Source organism: Thamnophis elegans, chromosome 3, assembly GCF_009769535.1.
Source record: "Thamnophis elegans isolate rThaEle1 chromosome 3, rThaEle1.pri, whole genome shotgun sequence".
Lineage (NCBI taxonomy): Eukaryota > Metazoa > Chordata > Lepidosauria > Squamata > Colubridae > Thamnophis > Thamnophis elegans.
The window spans coordinates 118,296,938-118,319,908 of NC_045543.1; the positions used below are offsets into that span (position 1 = coordinate 118,296,938).

At 36.4% G+C, this 22,971-nt stretch overlaps 1 protein-coding gene across 1 annotated transcript in view; it reads left to right on the forward strand.

Annotated features, from left to right (window-relative positions):
- The window catches only part of ADAMTS6 (ADAM metallopeptidase with thrombospondin type 1 motif 6), a 129,214-nt gene that overhangs the window by 87,111 nt on the left and 19,132 nt on the right, over positions 1-22,971 (forward strand). The window contains 9 exon segments of the mRNA XM_032213354.1: positions 2,028-2,135; positions 8,257-8,316; positions 8,318-8,403; positions 11,649-11,662; positions 11,665-11,711; positions 14,054-14,160; positions 15,136-15,268; positions 17,491-17,614; positions 18,186-18,266. Of these exon segments, the coding sequence (XP_032069245.1) occupies positions 2,028-2,135; positions 8,257-8,316; positions 8,318-8,403; positions 11,649-11,662; positions 11,665-11,711; positions 14,054-14,160; positions 15,136-15,268; positions 17,491-17,614; positions 18,186-18,266 (760 nt within the window).

Here is a 22,971-nt window from a genome sequence, read left to right on the forward strand (position 1 = left end):
ATACTGACCATGTTTCTACTTTATCCTTTGAGCTCACTTGCCTTGACTATGTGCTGCCCTTTGAAATGTGTACATAGGGTAGAAAATTCAAGATTTAATTTAATTTAATTAGATTGTACTGTTAATTAATTGGGAGTGCTGTACTAATTTAACACTTGCTGCAAATTAATAGTCTTAGGCATGAGGCCATACAACATTGATGAAATATTATCAGCAATTGTATATAATGCGGTAAGTTACCATATATATTTCCATTATGAGTGCTAAGGATACATTGTACCCCTCCTCTGTCACGTATATCAAAAAGTATATCAGTTATAGTACTACTTGAAAGTCAGGACATAATGATATCCCCATTTTCCTTTTAATGACACAAATTATACAGTGAAGAAGTATGCTTTCATTAATCATTATTACCTCTTTTATTTGCACTGAATTTGCACTGAATAAAATGAATAGATTCATTTAAAATATTCAATGGAAATATGGAATGTTTTGAATAAATTCAGAGCATCATGCTGAATTTTATGAATGAACAGTCAATATGATATTAAGCAAGCTGAAAAGTATGTTCCGTAAGCCTTAATTTACAATAGTTCATACAGTGACTGTTCACAATTACAGTGGCACTGAACAAAGGGAATTATGACCTGTATTGGAAGTTATGGCCACTACAGTACCCTGCAGTCACGTGAACAAAATCCAGGCACTTGGCAATCCACCAGCTCTTTTGACTAACCACAGGGATGCTGTAACAGCCCTTTTCCCTCTTCCCATTCTGCTGGAATCATTGGACTTATGCCTAACCCCATAGGTTCCCTGCAGACTACTTCCCACCCCAGCCTCCCCCCACTTCATCATATCTTGCTTTATTTATCTTTTCTGGAGATTACTTTGGGCAAGAAGAGGCAGACAATCTCCTGTGTGGTCTTCCTATACAATAGATAAATGGTACTATCCCAGAAGTTGTCACCATACTATCCCAGAATTTGTCATTACCACTTTATACCATCCAGAAGAGGGGCCATAGGGGGAGAGGCTGCAACAATGGTAAATCTAGTTAGCCACTCTTGATGTTGTTGCATACTGCTGGATATCTTTTGATTCTCTGAATCTGTGTGAATAAATTAGGATTGAAGTGAACAGAGTTGCTATTCCAGTTTCACTCATCTTACTAAAAAAGCTTCACTGTAGTTTTTACCCAAAACCTTTATTGCTGTAAGTGAAATAATTAATAGTGAATATCCACAATAGAAAATTGCTTTTTTTCTTATTTACTAGTGCACCAAGATTCTGAAGTAGTTTTGAATTGGTTGGGAAAATCTGCAGGAATTGGTCAGTAAGAATGATTCTGACTAGATACGAATCTTGCAGAATGCTTTTCTGTCTTCAAATTACTTCACTTCTTTTATACAGAGCTGGGTTTCCCAAGTATCCTATTATACTTAGGGATGATGAATTAAGAAGACTTGTATCCAGAAGAATGAAAGAATGTTCTTCATTTGTGAGGCTAAAAATAATCACTATTCAGTCAAATAAGATTGATTTGAATCTCACCTTTAGAGAAGAGGTGAAGTGGTTCTGCCACGCTGAGAAATTGTTTGTGGTTTCTACGTGTGTGTTTGTGTGTGTGTGTATAACATTATTTTTTTTTTTAGAATATTGTAGATCAAGGACCAATTCACTCAACCTTTGGAATTTGTGTGTGATAAATGGAATATTTACATTGTGAGATTATTCTGTGATGGATTTTCTACATATGGTTAAAAAGAAATGTACAGCACTACTAAATAGGTTCATGGGGAATGATTCCAAAATTTTACTATGTGAGAATTCAGAAAATATAACTTGTTTTTTTAATGTGAGTTATTCCAGTTTAATAAATATTCTAAAATTCATTTCAATTTGTTTTTCTTTTCTTTTTTATATGCATCTAGAACACTATCTTGGACATTCAACACAAGTATATTTTAAGGAGCATTATTATTCAGTTATTCTGAACAACTTGCTTCTGCCTTCTTTCCCAGGAAGTGTGTAGAGAGCTTTGGTGTCTCAGCAAAAGTAATCGCTGTGTTACCAACAGTATTCCAGCAGCTGAGGGTACTCTTTGCCAAACTGGGAGCATTGAAAAGGGGGTAAGTTTAAACGTCTCTTAATTTTCTTCAGGGCACAGAACGTTTCAGAAGATCAAAGAGGATTATTAAATGTTATGTAAGAAATGATAAACTTAAATAGAACATCAACAAAATGGAATGTTCATTTTAATTCACTTGCAATTATATATATTTTAAACAGTTCTTTATTTTTTGATGTAGTCTCAATATGTGGTCTTTATTAAACAGATAATACTATCTAAAAGTTCTCAGCTATGTCTTCTTTCAATGCTTTTGTTCTGAAAGCATAATCTTCCAATGTGTGAGATGCTGTGAAAAAAAGTAGTAATTCAAATGAAATTATCCAGAACAATTTCTTTGCTTTGTATAACATCCATGGTATTTAACCCAATAGCAAAACATACATAGACACACAAACGTCACTTTTTCTCTAATAGAACCTTGAAAATTCTCAAATTCCTATTGAATTTATTGAAGAAAATGAATAGAAATGTAGGCAGAGGAAGGTATCAAACTAATGTTTTGAAATGCAGTGACTGCTAGCTCCTCGTAACAACACTGTTTCTGTTATTATGCATGTACAAGTTTAAACTACTCTGGTAGTAATAAGGCATGAACATGCATTTCTGCTTTTGTCAGTTGATTGTACTTCTTAACAGCAATACATCTTTGTTATAAATTTGACTCCCACAATTTTGCAGTTTTTCTCTAAATGTTTTTGAATGCCTCAAGCTTTCTTGAGTGTTGCTTATTTTTTCTAAGTATGCAGAGGGAATGTTGGCAGGTTTGGGTAGGTTGGAATATTTGTTTCTAAATAATATGAGGAAAATCTTAGAGTATCCACTTTTACTCCACATATTTGCAGAAGTGAGCTAAAGCACTCAGTTTCCTTTGAAGCATTTGTTTAAACATCCATTCAGTCAAAAGAGTAAAATGTTAAACTTCTACAAAGATGGAAGTGTTCTCAGTATACAGATACTGTTGGTCTCTTGTGGAACAAGTATGTGCAACGACATCTATTCATTAAAAAGCATGTTTTGCATGTTCAGTTCAGATGTGGTATATAAACCACAATACCTGTACATGATATAATCTTAGACTCCAGTGAGACAATCTCAACTATTATATGAGGAAATGTTATTCACTCTCATATGAGGATTTTGTCAAGAAATTTATATATTCTATTGTTATATGATTAACTTGTGGTAGATGTTCAAATGAAAAGCTGTGCAAGATAATCCTGACTTTATGGTATTTTTGTGTTATATAATACATGTAACACATGAGCGAGAGTAAGGTGCTAGCATTTTCTCATGCCTAGACTTTAGGAATTGTATGTGTACAAGGGCAATCCCGGGACTTTGTTAAAATATTATAATATTTTATATATTTTCAAATTTTTAAAAGGAGTCTAGTTTCAAAGATGCTATTGTTCTTTCAGATTAGTTATAGTTATTTAAATAAAATAATTATTTCCTACTATGCTGAATGTTTTTTAAGTCACTGAGTGAATGTAAAAGCAGAAAAAATGAAGTTTTTGGTAGGAGTTCAAGACAAAGGAAAGAGGGAAAAGGAAAGAAGAAAATTGAAGAACCAAAGAAATGGAGTACTCTATTGAGCAAGGAAGATGAACTTGATGGACATATCTAGGTTCCATGGCCTAGGTAAAAGGGGCTTGTATATATACAGCTTCCTTTTTGTCTACAATGACTGACTGATTGCTGCTGCTGGCTGTGTATGACTGGAGATTATTTGCTACTGATCTAGTTGAAGATGTTTTAGAGGACATGTAAGGAAACCAGTTCCCCAGAGAGAAAGATCCCTGAATTAGCAAATTGGGGAGTTTTATGTGGAATTATGCAAGGAATTGCTAATTACCTATCAACACAGAAAGAAAAGGAAGGTTAGTGATGATGTACAAGGTATGTACTGCTTGAAGAAGTACAGTACAAGAAAGTGATAAATTCTTGGACAGGAGATGTAAAGTTCCTCAGGAAAGGCAGAAAATACCAAAAACATAAAAAAGAAGACTGGTGGAAGTACACTATATAGCCCAAAGAAGCAAGTTCCAAAGGCATTTGATAATACTGGAATTCAACTATTGATATTCAGCTCCTGCTCTTGACAACAGTTCATGACTACCTGAGCATGCCCCACCAATTCTGGTTTCATGGAACAAGATGGAAAATATATGGGCCCCAGTGATCAAACAACCAAGAACCACTTTGGAAGAATATATTGTGACATGTGATTCCCTGCTCAGACCTGGTATGGCACTGCAGGTAGTATGTCATTCTCCAGTTACCCATACTTTCTAAAGATGTACATGGGGATTTACGACACTGAGAAAACTTTGAAAATATTGTTGACAATTTCATTTGAAATTCTTCTGAAGATGGAAGAAATAACCTAATCCTATTGACTGGGAGGAAATGGTTGAAAAAGTAAGGTGCTTTGAACCTTGGACAAAGTGACCATGTTATCCCATAATATATAGGACAGTAGATATGTATTTGGATTCAGAAAAGCAAAGCAAGATACAGTATACTTCAAACAATTGTACTTAATGGGGAAAAATGACTATATTTAAAGAGAACAATGGATATACACACAGAACCTTCTAAATGATAAAAGGAAACATATATATAGGAAATGAAGGCAGGCAGTATAGCCAGAAAAATGACACAAGCAGTTGCAAGAAATTGTAGATTATGATAGAAAGCCTAATGAGGAAAGAGCTGACGCTTGTGAGGAATGCCCAGAAAAACAAAAAACACTTTTCAGATATGTCAGGAATAAAAAAAAGGGAGAAAGTCTATACAGTAGCAAGAGTGAACTAGTAACAGTGATGGCCGTAAGGCAGAATGTCTTAACTTATATTCTACATCTGTTTTCTCTCAGAAGAGAAGGAAAGCCTTAGCTGGCCATCATTGTGCCCCCTAATGGAAGGAAGAGCTGCAGCTCAGGATAGACAAGGAAAAGGTAAAAGATTACTTAGCTAATTTGAATGAATAGGTTACTGAAGAAACTAATAGAGATTATTGTAAATCACCAAGGGTAATCTTTGAAAATTCCTGGAGAACTGGCAAAATTCCAGAAGGATTGAAGGAACGCAAACGTTATCCCTGTCTTCAAAAAAGAGAAGAACAACAACTTGTGAAAGTAAAGACCTGTCAGTTGAGCAAGGTCCCCGAACAGCTCATTAAGCAGCATATTTATAAGCACTTGGATAGGAATACAACAGTTAACAAGAGTGAACATAAATTTGTCATGAGAAAAATTATAGTCAGATTAAATTCAACTCCTCTTTTCAATAGATCATGATGAAAGATAGGCTTAACTGGACACAGTATTCCAAGTGGAGTCTGTGCAAGGTAGTCTAAAGCAGAACAATTATTTCCTATGATCTGAATTCTGTTCTCTTAATAATGGCACCCCCCACCCTGATATCACTCATCTTTTACTACTGGCTCATATTTAACTTGTAATTAACAAGGAAACCCAGATCCTTTCATATGAAATATTGCCAAACCTGGCTTATCTCATCCTATACTTGTGATTTACTTTTCCCCTACAAAAATGCAGTAGTTTACATTTCCCCTGGAGATTTAAATTTCATCATATTCATTTCAGTCTGTCTGGATGTGTATGAATCTTTTCTCTACCATCTACAGCAGTGGTTCCCAACGTGAGGCAATTAATTTTTAATGGGGCAATTTGAACCTTGTTTAAACAAATTAATGACCTTTAGGTTTCTCCACGTGGAGTAGAGTTCACTTTTTGAGTAAAGTAAGAATTATATGTCATGGAGGGAGGGGGGGCAATCAGCATTTGAAAGATGCTTAAGTGGGGCATGGCCAAAAAAAAGGTTGGGAACCACTGGTCTAAAGTGTTGGCCACTCTCCCAACTTTGTGTAATCTGCAAAATGTTTGAGTATTCAACTCTTTCATTCAAGTCATTGATAACGTTGTACAGCACAGGGATCCAGGACAGAGACTGGACCACTCAATACTTCTCTCAAAGTTGAAATAAACTTCAAGCAGATAAGTTGTAGCTTGATTATTAAAGAAAAAATAATTGTAATAGTATAAGAAATGAATACATCTTCTGTGCTAACACTGTATATATTTTTCTGAAGAGCAATCTGAGTTACCTCATTATTCTATACATCCTATGACACATTCCATTTACTTTAGAGCCAGTTGCTTAAATATAAGTCATTTGGAGATAGCTAATTCCATCCTAGAATACCACAACTTTCTGATTATTCTTGCTTTATTGTCTTGAATTAAATTCAAATTGCTTAATGAAGATACCAAGCATTTGACCACGCTTGTGAACTAGACAGTTTAAACTCACTTTAGCAAAATCAAGATCAATTTGGGAAAAAAATACATTCATTTTCAATTAGTGATAATCCTCAGACTAGAGAGCAAAATTAAGTATACACTAACCTTAGCACCCTTCAGGGAATCCAAAGAGCACTAGATGTTCTGACATCACATAATTATAAGGAGAAAAGAAACAACTATTAAAGATTAGTCAGAGGATTAAAATGGACAGTGTATATGTATAGATATTTGAAGACCCCCCCCCCAATACTTCTAAGTTATTATGGTGCTCATTTTATTGAAATGTACATCTTTTTAAAATGGGTTGATTTGATGCATTATTTAAAAAGGAGAGCATATTACTTGATTCAAAGATTTGGACATTATTTAGTGGTTTCTTGATACCTTATTTCATATTTCAGAAATATTGTTAAATGTGTAATTTGTTTCCCTCTTCTGTGACACTTGGTTCCTCTCAGCCAAAGCAACCATAGGATGTTAGCCAAATATTACTCAGCAGATGCCATAATATGACAATTTTACTTTTGCTTTGGATATGAGATTGTACTTGTGGTTTTGATCAGCATTTTCTGCCTATACAGCAGCAGAGCAAATTGCAGCCTACTGATTTGGACTAGTCTTTGATGACGATTGAATGATAGTGGCAAATAATGGTGAATCCTGAAAACATTTCAATTGTCAGGCAATGACAGGAAGGCAAAGCAAATATTGTTCCAATCTTGGGGGGAAAAAAGGGGGAGGAATTATCCTCTACCTTTAATATATTATTTCTATAACATACTTTTTCAAATACTGTAATCTGACTGCTTGTATCTGTGTGTGTGTGTGTGTATGTATGTGTGTGTGTGTGTGTGTGTATATATATGTGTGTGTATATAATAAATACATGAGCATTTTCTGTCATAAATATTTTATGTTGTCACGAATCATTTAAGTGTCCTTTTTGTATTATTGATATTTGTATAGCTCCTTGGGGGAAAATGCAATTTTTCAAAATGTATCAGGCAAATAAAACTTTTTTATACTGGGCATTTGAAATTTCTCCCTTTCCTCTCGTTCAGTGCCATTATAATGACATTATAATACACTTCATAATATCATTACATGATGTATATATGTGGCAAAAATGGTTTGCGAAACTAAAAAACATCTGGCAAGATACAGTGAATGACATTAGATTTGCCTACATTCCTTTCTCGTTGTCTCATGTATTTTACTATTAACTCTTTTTATGCTTATAAATTATTTAATAGGTAAATTGTGTGATCTATGTATGTACATATGTATGATACATAATGGAAAAACACTGTTTTCATAGGAAAAAGATATCTTTAATTTTTGGATGTGTCCTTCAATTTTATTAAGCAAAATAAAACAGGTAGATTTTTGTCTTAAATTTGGACTTTATTATTTTGCTTAATATGTGAATAAATAAATTATTTCATTTAAGTATATATTTACCTATTGTCTCATAATTTAATAACAAACAGATTTAAAACTTTAGATTTTAAATCTGTTGCAGTTTATTTTAACAAGAGATAGTTAAGGCTGTTTATGAAATGAGAAATGCTGGCTTATTAAATTGTTACATATATTAGGACTTTATGATTCAGTTTTGGTGAAAAATAAAAACAAATAACATTTTTCTAAACCCATAACTAAACAGGTTAAATCAAGCTTATATATGTTATCAGTGCAATGAATGCACTGTTGGTCATATAATATATATTACTGTCCTGAATATTTTATTAGTCAAAGCTAATTCTTTGTTTTTATGAAATCTTTTCAGTGGTGTTATCAGGGAGAGTGCGTCCTTTTTGGCACTTGGCCCCAGAGCATAGATGGAGGACTGGGGTCCCTGGTCGATATGGGGAGAATGCAGTAGGACCTGTGGGGGAGGAGTCTCATCGTCCATAAGGCACTGTGACAGTCCAGCGTAAGTAGCTAAAGTAAGCCATCACCAGCAAAAAAGGACATATTTGGAAATGATTTTAAATGTGGATTTATCTGTCAGTTGTCAAAATGCTTCTGTGCTATATGAATCTACCTTTAAAACAAAACCCATATCAAGTACCTAAAAAATACTACATACTTTCAAATGTTTGATTATATGCAGTATGCCAGATAGATTGTACATGTTATACTTAACAGATAATTTCTTCCTCCATTTTTTTTAAATCTCAAGAGTTCATTAATTCATTTTAATGTAGATCCTCTCAAATATAAAACATCAACATTACCCAACAGCCTCTCCCATTGTAAAGCATTGGAGAAATCTGGATTGTCTAAACAGCAACTGAATTTTCTTGGTTTTTTTCTTCAAAAACATTTGCTTCTCATCCAAGAGACTTCTTTAGACCCCTGGTGGATCTGGCTGATTTTTGAACTCCAGCTTCTTCTGCCATACCAATTTGATCCCAGTTTTAGAGAGTTATCCTGCTGATAAAACAAGATACTTAATTAATTTCAAACTTTTTGTTGACTTGTAAAGAATAAAAAGATAAATACAAATATTTGACAAACCTTTTAAGGCCAATACATTTGCTTATCTTTTATTAGTATGGAAATAACTATGGGAATTTGCAGCTGGTTTAATAATTAGTTGCCTTGCACCAATAGCCAGATTCGATTGATAATTATTTATTGAATTTTACATAACTGTGTGCAAAGCCTGCATTTATGCATTTTTGTTCTTGTATATCTTCCTTCCATTTGCTATTCTCCAACCTTATGTTTACATCTGCTTTTTTATTCTTATCATTTCATTAAAAAGTTTTCTCTCCATATTTTCTGTGATTCTCAAAAACTAGCCAAAATGTTATGTAAAACAACTTTACTTACTAAGCTAATTCATAGAACATGTTTCTTTTACTTATATCTTGTATAGTCATTTCTAGATTTATGTCAATAGGGAAATTATATGCAAACTGCAAATTCCAGTAATTGCAAAATTGGGAAATTCTGGTTATGCCCAGAATTTATAATTACATAATAAAATATTACAATAATTTCAATGGTTTCTCCATACCACACTTGAGTGGTAATTGTAAAATGTGAAACATAGTAGACCTTTGGCAATTTAACTCAGACCAGGAAGTTACAGAGCACAAAAATTTGAAAAGGAGAATTTAAAAAGGATGAAACCGTAAAAAATATTTATTGGATAGACTCAGAGGTGGGTTCCTACCGGTTTGCACTGATTCGAGCAAACTTGTAGTGGTATTTTGGCCTGGGTCGCAGAACCGGCAGCAACCCAAGCTGGCCACACCCACGAACTGGTTCCCTAGTCACTGCTGCCGTTGCTGACATGTTTTTTAGTAGTTTTAACATTCTTTACACATGTGCAGAACAATTTAAAATGGCATGCACACACACAAAACATGCGTGAAGTGGAACCAGTAGGAATCAGAATAGGAACCCACCCCTGGATAGACTATTTATATTGACAATAAATATATAAATATTGTGTGTCTTATGTGCGTTCTGTCAGTTGAAATTTTGATTTTGGGTTTTACTGATTAGATAGATTCATGTTATAGAAATGGCTAGTTCTGTGATGGTGAACCTATGTCACACATGCCAGAGGTGGCACGCAGAGCCCTCTCTGTGGGGCATGCACACTGTCACCATTTGGTCTTCGCGAGTTCCAGAGCACTGGGAAATGGCCTCAAAACAGCCAAAACACAGGAATGCGCACCAGCCAGCTGGTTTTCGGGTTTCTGGTGCTCCCTGGTATCAAAAAGGTTGGGGGCCACTGTCCTATGAATACAAGTAGTCTTAATTAATGATATTAATTGGGATCAGAATTTCTATCACTAAGTAATTCAGTCATAAAACACAATATCATATGATTGTATTGTTTAGCAACAGCAGTTTTGGCAAGCCCCAGTTACTGTCATTAAGTGAGTCATATATATCATTAAGGGAAGACCTCATCTGACTAAAGTTCTGACTTCCTGTTGGTTTCTCCATTGACTTTGTGAGTAGCTGGCAGGGAAGCAAGAACCATATCTTTCCAGTAGTCTAGACAAGAAGCACATCCAGAAGTGTGTACTACTTTGTTGCAAGGTTACATTAACTGAATCTTGCAAGTGTCCCCCATTACCTTTACAGTCCAAGAAACTAGGACAGGTCACTTCTGAGTCATTTAACACACTCACATTCATTCTGCAGCCAATTCTGCACTTAGCTTTGTAACTTCGTTGCTTGTATTCTTATGATTTATATTGATGTTGATTGTTTTCTGATTGTTTATTTGTACCCTATGACTATCATTAAGTATTGTACCTTATGATTCTTGACAAATGTATCTTGTCTGTTTATGTACACTGAGAGCATATGCACCAAAGACAAATTCCTTGTGTGTCCAATCAACACTTGGCCAATGAAGAATTCTATTCTATTCTATTCTATTCTATTATCTGACCATTATCCTGACTGTAAGTTTATTCTTACATACCATTGCACCAATGTAGAAATATTCAAACTTACTTACTAATGCTCATAGCCTACAGTTAGAAGTTATATTCAGTGTACCAATACCCAATCAGAATGTATTTGCAAATCATCTTTTTAAATAAAATACATCTTTCTCCTTAATAAACAACTGAAGTCTTCAGAGACTGTAATATCAATGTATAAAGCATTGATCTCGCATACTTAACCTCTTATTTATTTTAATAGCAATGTTGTTTACTAATAGAAAATATTTTTTTTTTTAAAAAAATATATTCATTTTAAACATTTCCTGGAGTAGCAAGTAAATAAATCTAAATGAAACAACTTGTTGAAATGGAATATTATAAACTATATTTCCTTTCTCAATGTTACAGACTATTACAGTGGTGAATTCAAATGTTTATAATTTATTTACTAATTTGAAGAAAAATAAGTATACATCTACATTATATTTAAAATATTCTTGATGAATGTATTTTATTCTTCTTATGTACACTGAGAGCATATACACCAAAGACAAATTCCTTGTGTGTTCAATCACACTTGGCCATAAAGAATTATATTATATTCTAATGATAAACCCAGAAACAAATATTGAACAAAATATTTAATTTTAAATCATTTATGAATATTTTTGCCATTTAAATTAATAGTGCTTCAATCTGAAGTTCTTGAAAATATTATATATGTATATATTCATAAAATTCAAATGATTTCTTCCAGACCTTCTGGTGGAGGAAATATTGCCTTGGAGAAAGGAAACGATATCGCTCTTGTAACATTGATGTGAGTAGATCAAAATTAACTTGAAATCTAATCAAATGGTCAGAATTCTGTTATTTATTTAGCATATGGAGATTTACAGAAAGCTGGTAGTTTGTTGCATTGGAAACAGTAGATGTTCGGCAGCTGATGGGACCCAGAAGCAGCCACCAAGGCACCTCTGATTTGAGAGATATTAGCCAGTGGCATCACCATTGCCCTGGGAACCCATGGGGATTCCCTCTCTTTCATCTCCCAGAGAGTTCCCATTGAAGTGCTACCTATGTATCTACTTGCATTTTATGTGCTTTTGAACTGCTAGGTGGGCAGGAGCTGGGGCAAATAATGGGAGCTCACACTGCCACACAATCCCAGGTCTTGAACTCCATCTTGCCAATAGTCAAGCCTCCGTTCTAACCAGAGAGGTCATAGCACTTGTCAGAATTCTGTGTATACAACATAAGTAAATGCATTATAGAACTCAACATGTAGACATCAATACTGAAGATGGATCTAACAAGAAGGTAATGAGAATAGCTATTCTCAGTAAAAGATGTAAATCATGAATAATGGTAAATTATAATTATATTACATCTTTGATACATATGAAAATTTTGAGTCTATTTTAAATAAATATTTCTATTTACTATTATTGTGAGAAAATATTTTAGTATATAAGGTGTTTCAGATATCCTATCCTATCATGTACTATCAGTTGCAGGTAGGAGAGTTTTTGAACAACTTGATGTTATGCTCCAGTTGCAGCCTTTCTTTGATTGAGAGTCCCTGTGCTCAGTTATTCAACTCTTGGTCATCTCATGTCTGGACTATTGCAACTCAACATAGGGCTACCCTTGAAGAGCATTTGGAGGTTTAAACTGTGCAGTGGCACAGGCAGTTACACCCACTGCTCCACAAGATGCACTGGCTGCCAGTTTGCTTCCAGGTACAATTCAAGATGTTTAAAGCCCTGCATGGCATGGGTTATGTGAAGAACCATAACCCAGGTTATGTGAAGAACCATCTAACCCCTGAGACTGGCCCACCCCATCACACTGAGAGAGAAGGCATTCTGTGGGCTCCATAGTCAAGGAATTCTAGATGGCAGAGTCCAGGCAAAGGACCTTCTCTGCTATGTCTCCCTGCTCCACCCTTCTGACCCTCCATAAGGGCTTGAAGACCTAGTTTTTACAGATGGCTTAGGGCCTCAATGGGAGAACATCCCACAGCAGGTGGCTGGCAAATTAGAAGGCAATCCCATCTCCACCTTGTTCACCCTGCTCCCTCCCTCTCCAACTTTTAACTATAATTATATTTTTGGTTTTAATTCCATTTATTTGTGTTACAAATATGTATCTTTATTATTTTAAAGCTTTTACTACTGCAAGCCATCCTGAGTCACTTCAAAATAAGATAGGAGGCAAATAAATAAACATATTTTAATACTTTTTAAAAAATGCTTTATCTTAGTTTGGATGTGCATTCATCTTTTGGATTAGTACATGCACTTAGTTCAAGTTTTTAGTAATTTAAATTGCATTATAAGTTAGTAGTGATTAAAACTATATCTACTGATTATATATTTAAATTTAGTAAAATTCAAAGATTTTTTTTTTCAGGATTTATTAAGGACATTATGATTGGTATTCTTTGAAGTGAAAGTCATATAAAACCAAAAGATTTGCTTATTTATTTAAAATATTATATAGCCACCTATCTTATATCAAGCTCTATATTTAGCTTATTGTGTGTACTAAACTGAAATGTTTTGCTTGAAATAAATTTGTCCTGTGTCAGCATTCACTATTCCATTTGTAATTTAAAAAGCATTGCTCCATAAAATTCTAATTATTCATAACAGAATCATACTGGTTGCATATTTACTTCAAAAGCAAAGTAATTTTCTAGCTTTCCTTCATCTGATGTGTAACAAATGAGCATGAGTGTTAACTCTTTGAGTTAACTCTATTTCTATTGAGTAAATCCACTGAATTCACCGTGGCTTCGTTTATGCAGGATATATGCATAATGGATGAAAGGTATAACATTTTACATGTGTTTTTACAAGGAGATCCTGAGTTTCTAATGACTTGTCCATATTTTTTAAGTAATAGGTTCATTTGCTAATTTAGGCTAATTTGTAAAAAAGACTATGTCAAACCATAATCTAATTTAAAATGAAACATTGATCACAAACACTGATTTTATAACTTAGTGATTGTTCGCAAAACATTCAGTCTGGTTAAAGAGGCTTATATCATAGTTTGCATCTATAATAATTGTTTCATATTTAATTAAAAATGGACTTGTGCATGTGTATATTGAAATTTCAAGTTCATCACTTTTTCATTTTTGTTTTTATTTAGCCATGTCATCTTGGAGCCCGTGATTTTCGAGAAAAACAGTGTGCAGACTTTGATAATATGCCATTTCGAGGAAAATATTACAACTGGAAACCATATACAGGAGGTATGTGAAGTTTTTAATCTTAGCTGACTGAAGGCCTGCCCAGGGAAGGCAGGATATTAATTTCTCCTAAGAGGACCTTGAGAATATAGATATATGCACCAGGGCTTTACCGGCTTTAGATTTGATTGAGAAGGGTGTTTCAGAATGCGCAAGGGTATGAGCATAGTATCTGTCTGCAGATCTTTAAAATAGTTGTTTCCTTTCTTTGGATTATATAGAAATTTCAGAGGGTAGTCATTTGATATCAGAAAAGATGCTTTAAAGAGTTGAAGGCATGTGTCATGTTCCATTAACACCCCCACCCCCATGTTTTTGATGATCTTTTTTCCATTTTTTTCTGAAGTACTGCATAACCCTAAACTGTCCTATTGCAGATTGTGCAATGTTAGATTTGATGGCATTGGAGAGGCAAAGGCACTATTGCTGAACTTCACATAGGACTGAATCATGCATCCAGATAATTTTCACTTGGATCTTTTAATCTTTGAATAGGAGCTGCCTAGAGTTTCTGGAAGATGAGCGTCTATATAAATGTTTTAAATCAAGTGAAATAATTTTTTGGGAGAGCTCAGCATAAGTCAGACAGTGACTAGCTGTAAGTCAAGGACTGCCAATACCACTTATCAGCCTTGTAACTGAGGCTGTTAGGACAGAGTACATTTTTGGGGGTATCACATCACAGACTGAGAAAAACATGTTAAAGCAATTGTCTGGATAAGTTGTAAAACAAACCAAGCACTGTATTGCTATTGGAATCCAATAATCTATCTGAAAAGTCTATGCCATAAAGGCAGTATTTAATACTGTTTAATAACATTAAATATTTAGGTCTTGTTAGATTAGTAAAATCTTTTTATCAGTCTTGATCCTATAGCTTCATTAACTTGTTGAAAAACTGCTGAAAAAAAATCAGCGACAGAATTGTGTATAATACTTCAAACTTTGGAATTTGATCTTTTAAAATGTTTTATTTATCTAGGTGGGTTAAGCCATGTGCATTGAACTGTTTAGCAGAAGGTTATAACTTTTATACTGAACGGGCTCCTGCAGTGATAGACGGAACACAGTGCAATGCAGATTCCCTGGATATTTGTATCAATGGAGAATGCAAGGTACAATACATAAACATTACACAAAAGTAAAAGTAATTTAAAATATTTCTATACCGAAACATCCTCTAATGAAAAAGCTGTCAAGAAACTGCCTTTATTAATATATTTGGCACTGACATTTTACCTCATTTGTCTTATAGAAAATGTAGAGCCAATAGGACAAGAAATAGCAAGGAAGCAACTGCTTCTTATTTATTTCTCTCTGCTTTATTTTTCCATGATTGGAAAGCTGATTTATACTCCTGAACTTTTCCCTTCAGCTTACTTTTTACAGGAAAATAGTTTCTTCTGCTGTTTTTCTTTTCTTTTGCCATGAGAACAGAAAAACTCAAAGCTGCAATCTTTTTATTAGATAACGCAATTTCCTTAATAAAGGTCCTTGTTACATTATATTTTAAGCAGCTATCTCTAAATACTCCTAAAGGGCTTGTTTATACTCATATATGTTCTCTGCTAAATATGGACTGCAGTGAATTAGATTTCCAACCAGAGTTATCTCACGTTTCTCTATAAATGTGTTATCAAACTGCTTATATGATTTAGACAATTGTGAGGAAAAGCAAAGAGCATTCTAAAATGGAAACAGCCATCTCAGACACTGAGAAACTGGAAAGCCCTGAATTTGATCTCTGTCCTTTAAAATGGAAAAGCTTTGAAAAGCCAATTAGCTGGCAGCATCTTGCAAAGTGACCTACTAGCAGAACCAGAAAATGAGCAAAAATTTATGACAGATTATAAAAATGCAACTGGAATAATTTGCCTGATTGTAAGCATTTAATTTTTGTTCATTTTAGGTAAAGTGAATTGCAACATAATATGTTAAAATATTCAGGAATTATGACACAGTATCAATCCTAAGTTAGCTGGTTATAAAAATGTGCAATAAGAGGCTAGGAAAAGGATATTTTTGTGAACTGAATATCATGTCATCTAGAAATGTAAGAGGCAATTCTTCCTATCTAGCCTACCTAGCCTATATTAGTGTGCAGGAATGTGCAGTCAGGGGAGGCAGGGGAGGCAGAGCCTCACCACTGTCATCAAGAAAAGAAAAGAAAATGTAAAAGGAAAAAGGCTGAGCTAGTTGCTACCAGAGTCACAGTGGATGACTCTGCTTAGTGCTTAACTGTTTAAAAAAGCCTCTAAAAAACTACAGGAGGAGACGGGAGAATGCGGTGCCTCATCTAGCCTGACTTTATGATCACTCAAGCAGAGCTAAGCAAGGGTTAAAAGCTGAAAAATTCCTGACATAATGAGCACGTGGTTCTCCTGCCTCCTGTAGAGGGCATTTTTTAGAGACTTTTTTTAAACAGTTAAGCAGAGTCATCCACACGGTGACTCTGTCAGCAACTAGCTCAGCCTTCAGCTCATGTCTTTTCCTTTTACATTTTTTTTTCTTTTTATGATGGCAGGCAAGAGCAGAGTTGAAATCGTCTCTGAAACAGCTGGAAAAGGTATGTGATTGCATGCAGAGCTCCGTTGCCTTTTCACACACACACACGCACACCTGGATAAAAGTATATAAGCCCAGCTTCACTGATTACAAGTTTGAAAAGGCAACGTGGCTCCACCTGCAATCAAAGGCTCGGATTGGAAAGCAGCAGGGGAATTGGGGGGGGGGGGTTATGGCAGAGGAGCTGCTTTCAAGCCAATGGAAAATATATCCAATCCAACTTCTGTGTTTGTGTTTGTTTGAGATTGAGTGAGTGAGAGAGTGATCCAACTTCTCTGTGTGCGTGTGTCTGTTTGAGAGGGGGGGGAGAGAGAGGGTGGAAGGAGGGGGAGGGAGAAGAAAAAGAATGATGGAAAACTTTTTCGCAAAGGAGAAAAACAAATGCTGTCGCTTTAAATCGGAACTGAGCATGCCTGGCTGTGGAATTCTGGGAGTTGAAGTCCACAAGTCTAAAAAAAATTGAAACCCCTGTGTCAGTGCCTCACCAGCTATAAACCTTACCAGCCATAAACCTCACCGCATGTTACTGTTAGTGTGATATTAAATAACCCTCCCAATATTGTGAGAAACCATTTAGATTTTAATATATGGACAACAGAACAAAGAATGGTACTTCTAGCTGAATGAATAAAATTGCTTTCAATAAAGAAGGAAGACGTTCAGCAATGATTTTAATAAATGAAAAATGCCATCATTTTGAACATTAACAACTTAACTGAAGAGAAAATAAAACCCCTTATTGTATAGTTATTCTGACTGTACCCATTTTCAGCATGTTGGATGTGACAATGTTTTGGGATCTGATGCTAAAGAAGACAGATGTCGGGTATGTGGTGGCGATGGGAGCACATGTGAAGCTATTGAAGGTTTTTTCAATGATACACTGCCCAGAGGTGGTAAGTCTCAATGCTTATATGTTGTTATATTGTTATTGTTGTTGTTGATTGTACAGTCAACCATAGGCTTAAACTGGATTTGGGATTTTTATCCACTTACTGAGTCCTTCTCAAGACCTGGGATAGGCATATATTGTTGTTTGGTAGTGTTAGGTATTGTCACAAGCTGTATTACTATTATTGATGACTATTTAAAAATAGATCAGGCAATATCCAGGCCACCTGGATGCTGCCATTTTACTCTCATACACTCTTTCTAGAGTACTTACTAGATGTATTTACTTATATCATTCCCAGAGCCATTATCTACTGTTCTCTGATGCATTGTAAAATTGTAGTAAAATACAATTCTACTCCTCATACAAATCAAAGCAAATATGTGAATTGTTTTGTTTTGTTTCTTACATTTATGTCATTGTAATGGAATTATAGGTCTCTGTGCGTTGATTGCAACAAGAAATAATATTAAGATCTTTTGAATTCTTGCTATTTAATTATGTTAGTTATAAACAAATTAAAAATGAAAACTGTTGCTTTTATCAGTGAAACAATTGCCCTGATTACTTTATAGGCTACATGGAAGTGGTTCAAATTCCTAAAGGTTCTGTTCATATTGAAATCAAAGAAGTAGCAGTGTCAAAAAACTATATTGGTAAGTTAATGATCTCATGATTTAATACAAAATCTGATATATGTTGCTGGGTTCAAAATAACTTTCATATAGATTCCATTTAATAGTGTTGCAATGGCTGCACTGACTTTTTTTAAAATCCTGTTGTTACCTGATAACTGCCTATACTAGCCCTTGCCCTGTTATTGGCAAGGGTTTTATTTTTATTTCATAGAGCTCAGAGAAAGTGACTAATCCTATGCTGTCCAAGGAGGGTTTAGCACTTACGTTGTCCTGGTTTTTAGCCTAATGCCTAAACCTCTACATTAAACTGGTTTAATATATAAATGGCTGGAGTTGTTGTTTTAAGAAACACTATGAAAATTGATTGAGACACATTATGGGAGACAGGGGTTAAATTCTTCCTTCTGTGGCTCTGATAACATTTACGTTGAAAGCTGGTATTAAACTTGGAAAATAACTTCCATTAGTTTCACAGTAAAGGGGAAAGAACATATGTATCTATGCCCACTTTCATCTCTATGTCCACATTCTCAATCCAAATTGTGTACTTCTAGCTATTGTTCTGAAGACAATACATTAAATACATAGACATACGTGTGTGTGTGTGTGCGCGTGCACACACACACACACACACACTATTTTATTTATAAAATTTCTAATTGTCCTTTTATTATTAGAAATAAACTACAGCAGGACTTTTAACTTGCATTTGTTTCCATTATTATAGCAGAAATAGGGAGTGGGCTAAATGATGAAACATGCATTACAATATCATAATACAAATGCCATTTATGTTCTTAGTCAGATGATTTTGTGTTTGTCTGATAATATATGCAAATACGCTACTGCTTTGGAATCACTGCTATTTGCCATATTGATATGGATTAGTTATGAATCTCTTTCCTTTTCAAATGTTTCCTTTTTGTAGGAATGACATAATGATTTATCTAGAGCATTTATTAGTTTTTTAAAACTGAGAACTTGTAATGTTAGTAAAAGCTAGAGAAACTTTGTATTAGTTTTTTTCTTCCAAAGTTTCTGGAACATTATTTCAATTAATTTATTTCTACTGGATAGTAAACATATAATTAGATTTGATGCTGACTGGAAAATTCTGGAAGTCCACACATCTTAGAGTTCCTCAAGTTGAGAAACAGTCCTCTATGACCTTGTTCAGTTTATTAGGAGTAAGAAAGTGTATACTGTAGATGGAAATTCTGTTTAATTACTTCCACCTGATTTCTGATGTTAGTGAAAATTACTGAGAAATTCAAAAAACTAAAACTTCTATCTATGATTTCTGAAACATTGTATTTAACCTATACATCATTTTCCTATAAGCCATAATCATAAAGCCAAGAACAAATCTTTAATTCTTGTTTGAAGAGGAAAATAACAAGCTCAGGTCAGGCATTTTGGCTCATAGCCAATAATAAATGTGACAGCAGATAAAGCTTCTTAACTTATTACTGGAATGATATCAAGGATATATATATATATATATATAAAACTTTCTGAGCAGATTTGCTATCCCTTCCTTCCCCTCCTTTTGAAATACTGCTCACATACAAACACCCTCTACAAAGTATTTTTGCCAAGCCACAGTAATATAGTAGTTTGTTAATTAGCATCATGTAATGTGGTGGCACTCTTGAGAAAGAAACCCACTGATTATTTTAGTGTCTATAATTATTTCATTATGGAATGGAAACAGAAACAAATAAAATATTAGAAAATCTATTATAATTATAAAAATAAAGTTGTTGGATTATCACAAAATAATAACTAAAAACAATTTGATAAGATAGACCATAACCTACTACTAGATAAAGTAGAAGAATGTGGGTTAGGCAGCATCATCACCAGATGGATTCGTAACTCGCTGACCAACCGCACTCAATGTGTAGTCCTCAATGGAACTGCATCTATATGGAGGGAAGTATGCAGTGGAGTACCCCAAGGCTCTGTTTTAGGCCCAGTACTCCTCAATATCTTCACCAATGATTTGGATGAGGGAATAAATGGGGAACTCATCAAATTTGCAGATGACACCAAGCTGGCAGGAATAGCCAACAATCCAGAAGATAGGCTCAAGATACAGAAGGATTGGGCACTATCTAATAAAATGAAATTCAATGGTGAAAAGAGTAAGGTTCTACATTTAGGCAACAAAAACGAAATGCACAGGTACAGTATAGGTGGTACCTTGCTCAGTAGTAGTAACTGTGAAAGGGATCTTGGAGTCCTAGTGGACAACCATTTAAATATGAGCCAGCAGTGTGCAGCAGCTGCCAAAAAAGCCAACACAGTTCTAGGCTGCATAAATAGAGGGATAGAATCAAGATCACATGAAGTGTTAATACCACTTTATAATGCCTTGGTAAGGCCACACTTGGAATACTGCATACAGTTCTGGTAGCCACGATGTAGAAAAGATTGGAGACTCTGGAAAGAGTGCAGAGGAGAGCAACAAAGATGATTAGGGGACGAGACTAAAACATATGAAGAACGGTTGCAGGAACTGGGTATGTTTAGTTTAAGAGAAAGAAGGATTAGGGGAGACATGATAACAGTGTTCCAATATCTCAGGGGTTGCCACAAAGAAGAGGGAGTCAAACTATTCTCCAAGACACCTGAGGGTAGAACAAGAAGCAATGGATGGAAACTAATCAAAGAGAGAAGCAACTTAGAACTGAGGAGAAATTTCCTGACAGTTAGAACAATTAATCAGTGGAACAGCTTACCTTCAGAAGTTGTGAATGCCCCAACACTGGAAATCTTTAAGAAGATGTTGGATAGCCATTACCGGGAAGAAGTGTTCCCTACCTCAGAGGAGGGATCCCTCCTTCCGGCCCTGTTAGTTCCACTCCAAGGCCAGATGGCGTGAGTAGTCAAGACCCTGGTCTCAGGTTGTTGTTGCTAAATGCCAGGTCTGTGGTTCATAAGGCTCCCCTCATCCAGGACCTAATTTTAGACGAGGGGGCAGACCTGGCATGTATTACTGAAACCTGGCTGGGCCCGGAGGGAGGAGTCCCCCTCACTGAAATGTGCCCAGAGGGTTTTCAGGTGCTTCATCAACCGCGACCCCAGCGAAGGGGCAGAGGAGTGGCCATTGTTATCCGAAAGTCTTTAGTTCCTCGTAGGATCCCTGCTCCGGAGCTTGTCGGATGTGAGTCCTTGCTGGTGAAGATGGACCTTGCGGGTCAAGTGGGCTTGTTGTTAACGTACCTGCCTCCCAACAGCGTGACAACAGCCCTCCCCTCGCTCCTCGAGTCAGTAGCTGAGCTGGCAGTTGAGTTCCCCAGACTTATGATACTGGGGGATTTCAATCTGCCTTCGCTCGGTGAACACTCTGATGGAGCGCAGGAGTTCATGGCTTCCATGACAGCCATGGGCTTGACCCAAGTAATCCAGGGCCCAACTCACTCAGTGGGTCACACACTCGACCTCGTATTTCTCTCGGAGCAGTGGAGTTGTGATCTTAGTTTGAGGGGTAGTGAGATCTTGCCCCTGTCATGGTCGGACCACTTCCTACTGAGGCTCGACTTTCGGAGACCAATCTCCCGCTGTAGGGAGGAGGAGCCGATTAGGTGGTTCCACCCCAGGCATCTTATGGATCCTCAGGGTTTCCAGACGACGCTTGGTGTGCCTGATACTCTCGCCCGCAGTCCGGTGGAGACCTTAGTTGCTGCTTGGATCTCAAGGGCGTCTGAGGCTTTCCACCAGATTGCGCCTTTACGGCCGATCCGCAGCAGTGGATCCAGGAGGGCTCCTTGGTTTACCGAGGACCTCCGGGAGATGAAACGCCAAAAGAGACGCCTAGAGCACCACTGGAGGTCCAGTAAATCCGAGTCAGACCGAGCACTATTAAAAGCTTGCATCGGAGCATACCTTTCGGCAATACGGACAGCTAAGAACACCTATATTGCCACTCTGATTGCGTCCGCTGAGTCGCGCCCTGCCTCCTTGTTTAGGGTAACCCGCTCCCTCCTGAATGGGAGGGTTGCGGATAATCCCTTACGAGGTAGAGCAGAGGAATATGTCCAGTTCCTCGTGGACAAAGTTGCTCGGCTTCGGATGGACCTGGACTCCAATTGCGCAGAGCCAGCTGGGGTACCGGGGGAGGGTCTTGAGCGACATCTCTGGACTGACTTTCAATTTGTTACTCCTGATGAAGTGGACATGGCCATGGGAGCGATGAGTGCCGCCACGTGTGCACTGGACCTGTGCCCCTCCTGGCTGGTCGCGAACAGCAAGGAGGTGATGCGGGGCTGGATCCAGGCGATGATGAATGCCTCCCTTCGGGAGGGCTTCTTTCCTCCACCATTGAAGACAGCGGTGGTGAGACCCCTCCTGAAGAAGCCATCTCTGGATCCAGCCATTTTGAATAACTACCGTCCAGTCTCCAACCTCCCCTTTGTTGGGAAGGTTGTTGAGAAAGTGGTGGCCTTTCAGCTCCGATGGTCCTTAGATGAAGCCGATTATCTGGATCCCTTTCAGTCCGGATTCAGGCCTGGCTTCAGCATGGAAACCGCTTTGGTCGCACTGACCGATGATCTCTAGAGAGCCAGGGATGGAGGTCATGCCTCCGTCCTAGTGCTTCTTGACCTCTCAGCGGCCTTCAATACCATCGACCATGGTATCCTTCTGCGACAATTACGAGAGGTGGGGGTGGGAGGCACCATTCTTCACTGGTTCTCCTCCTACCTCTCGGACAGGTCGC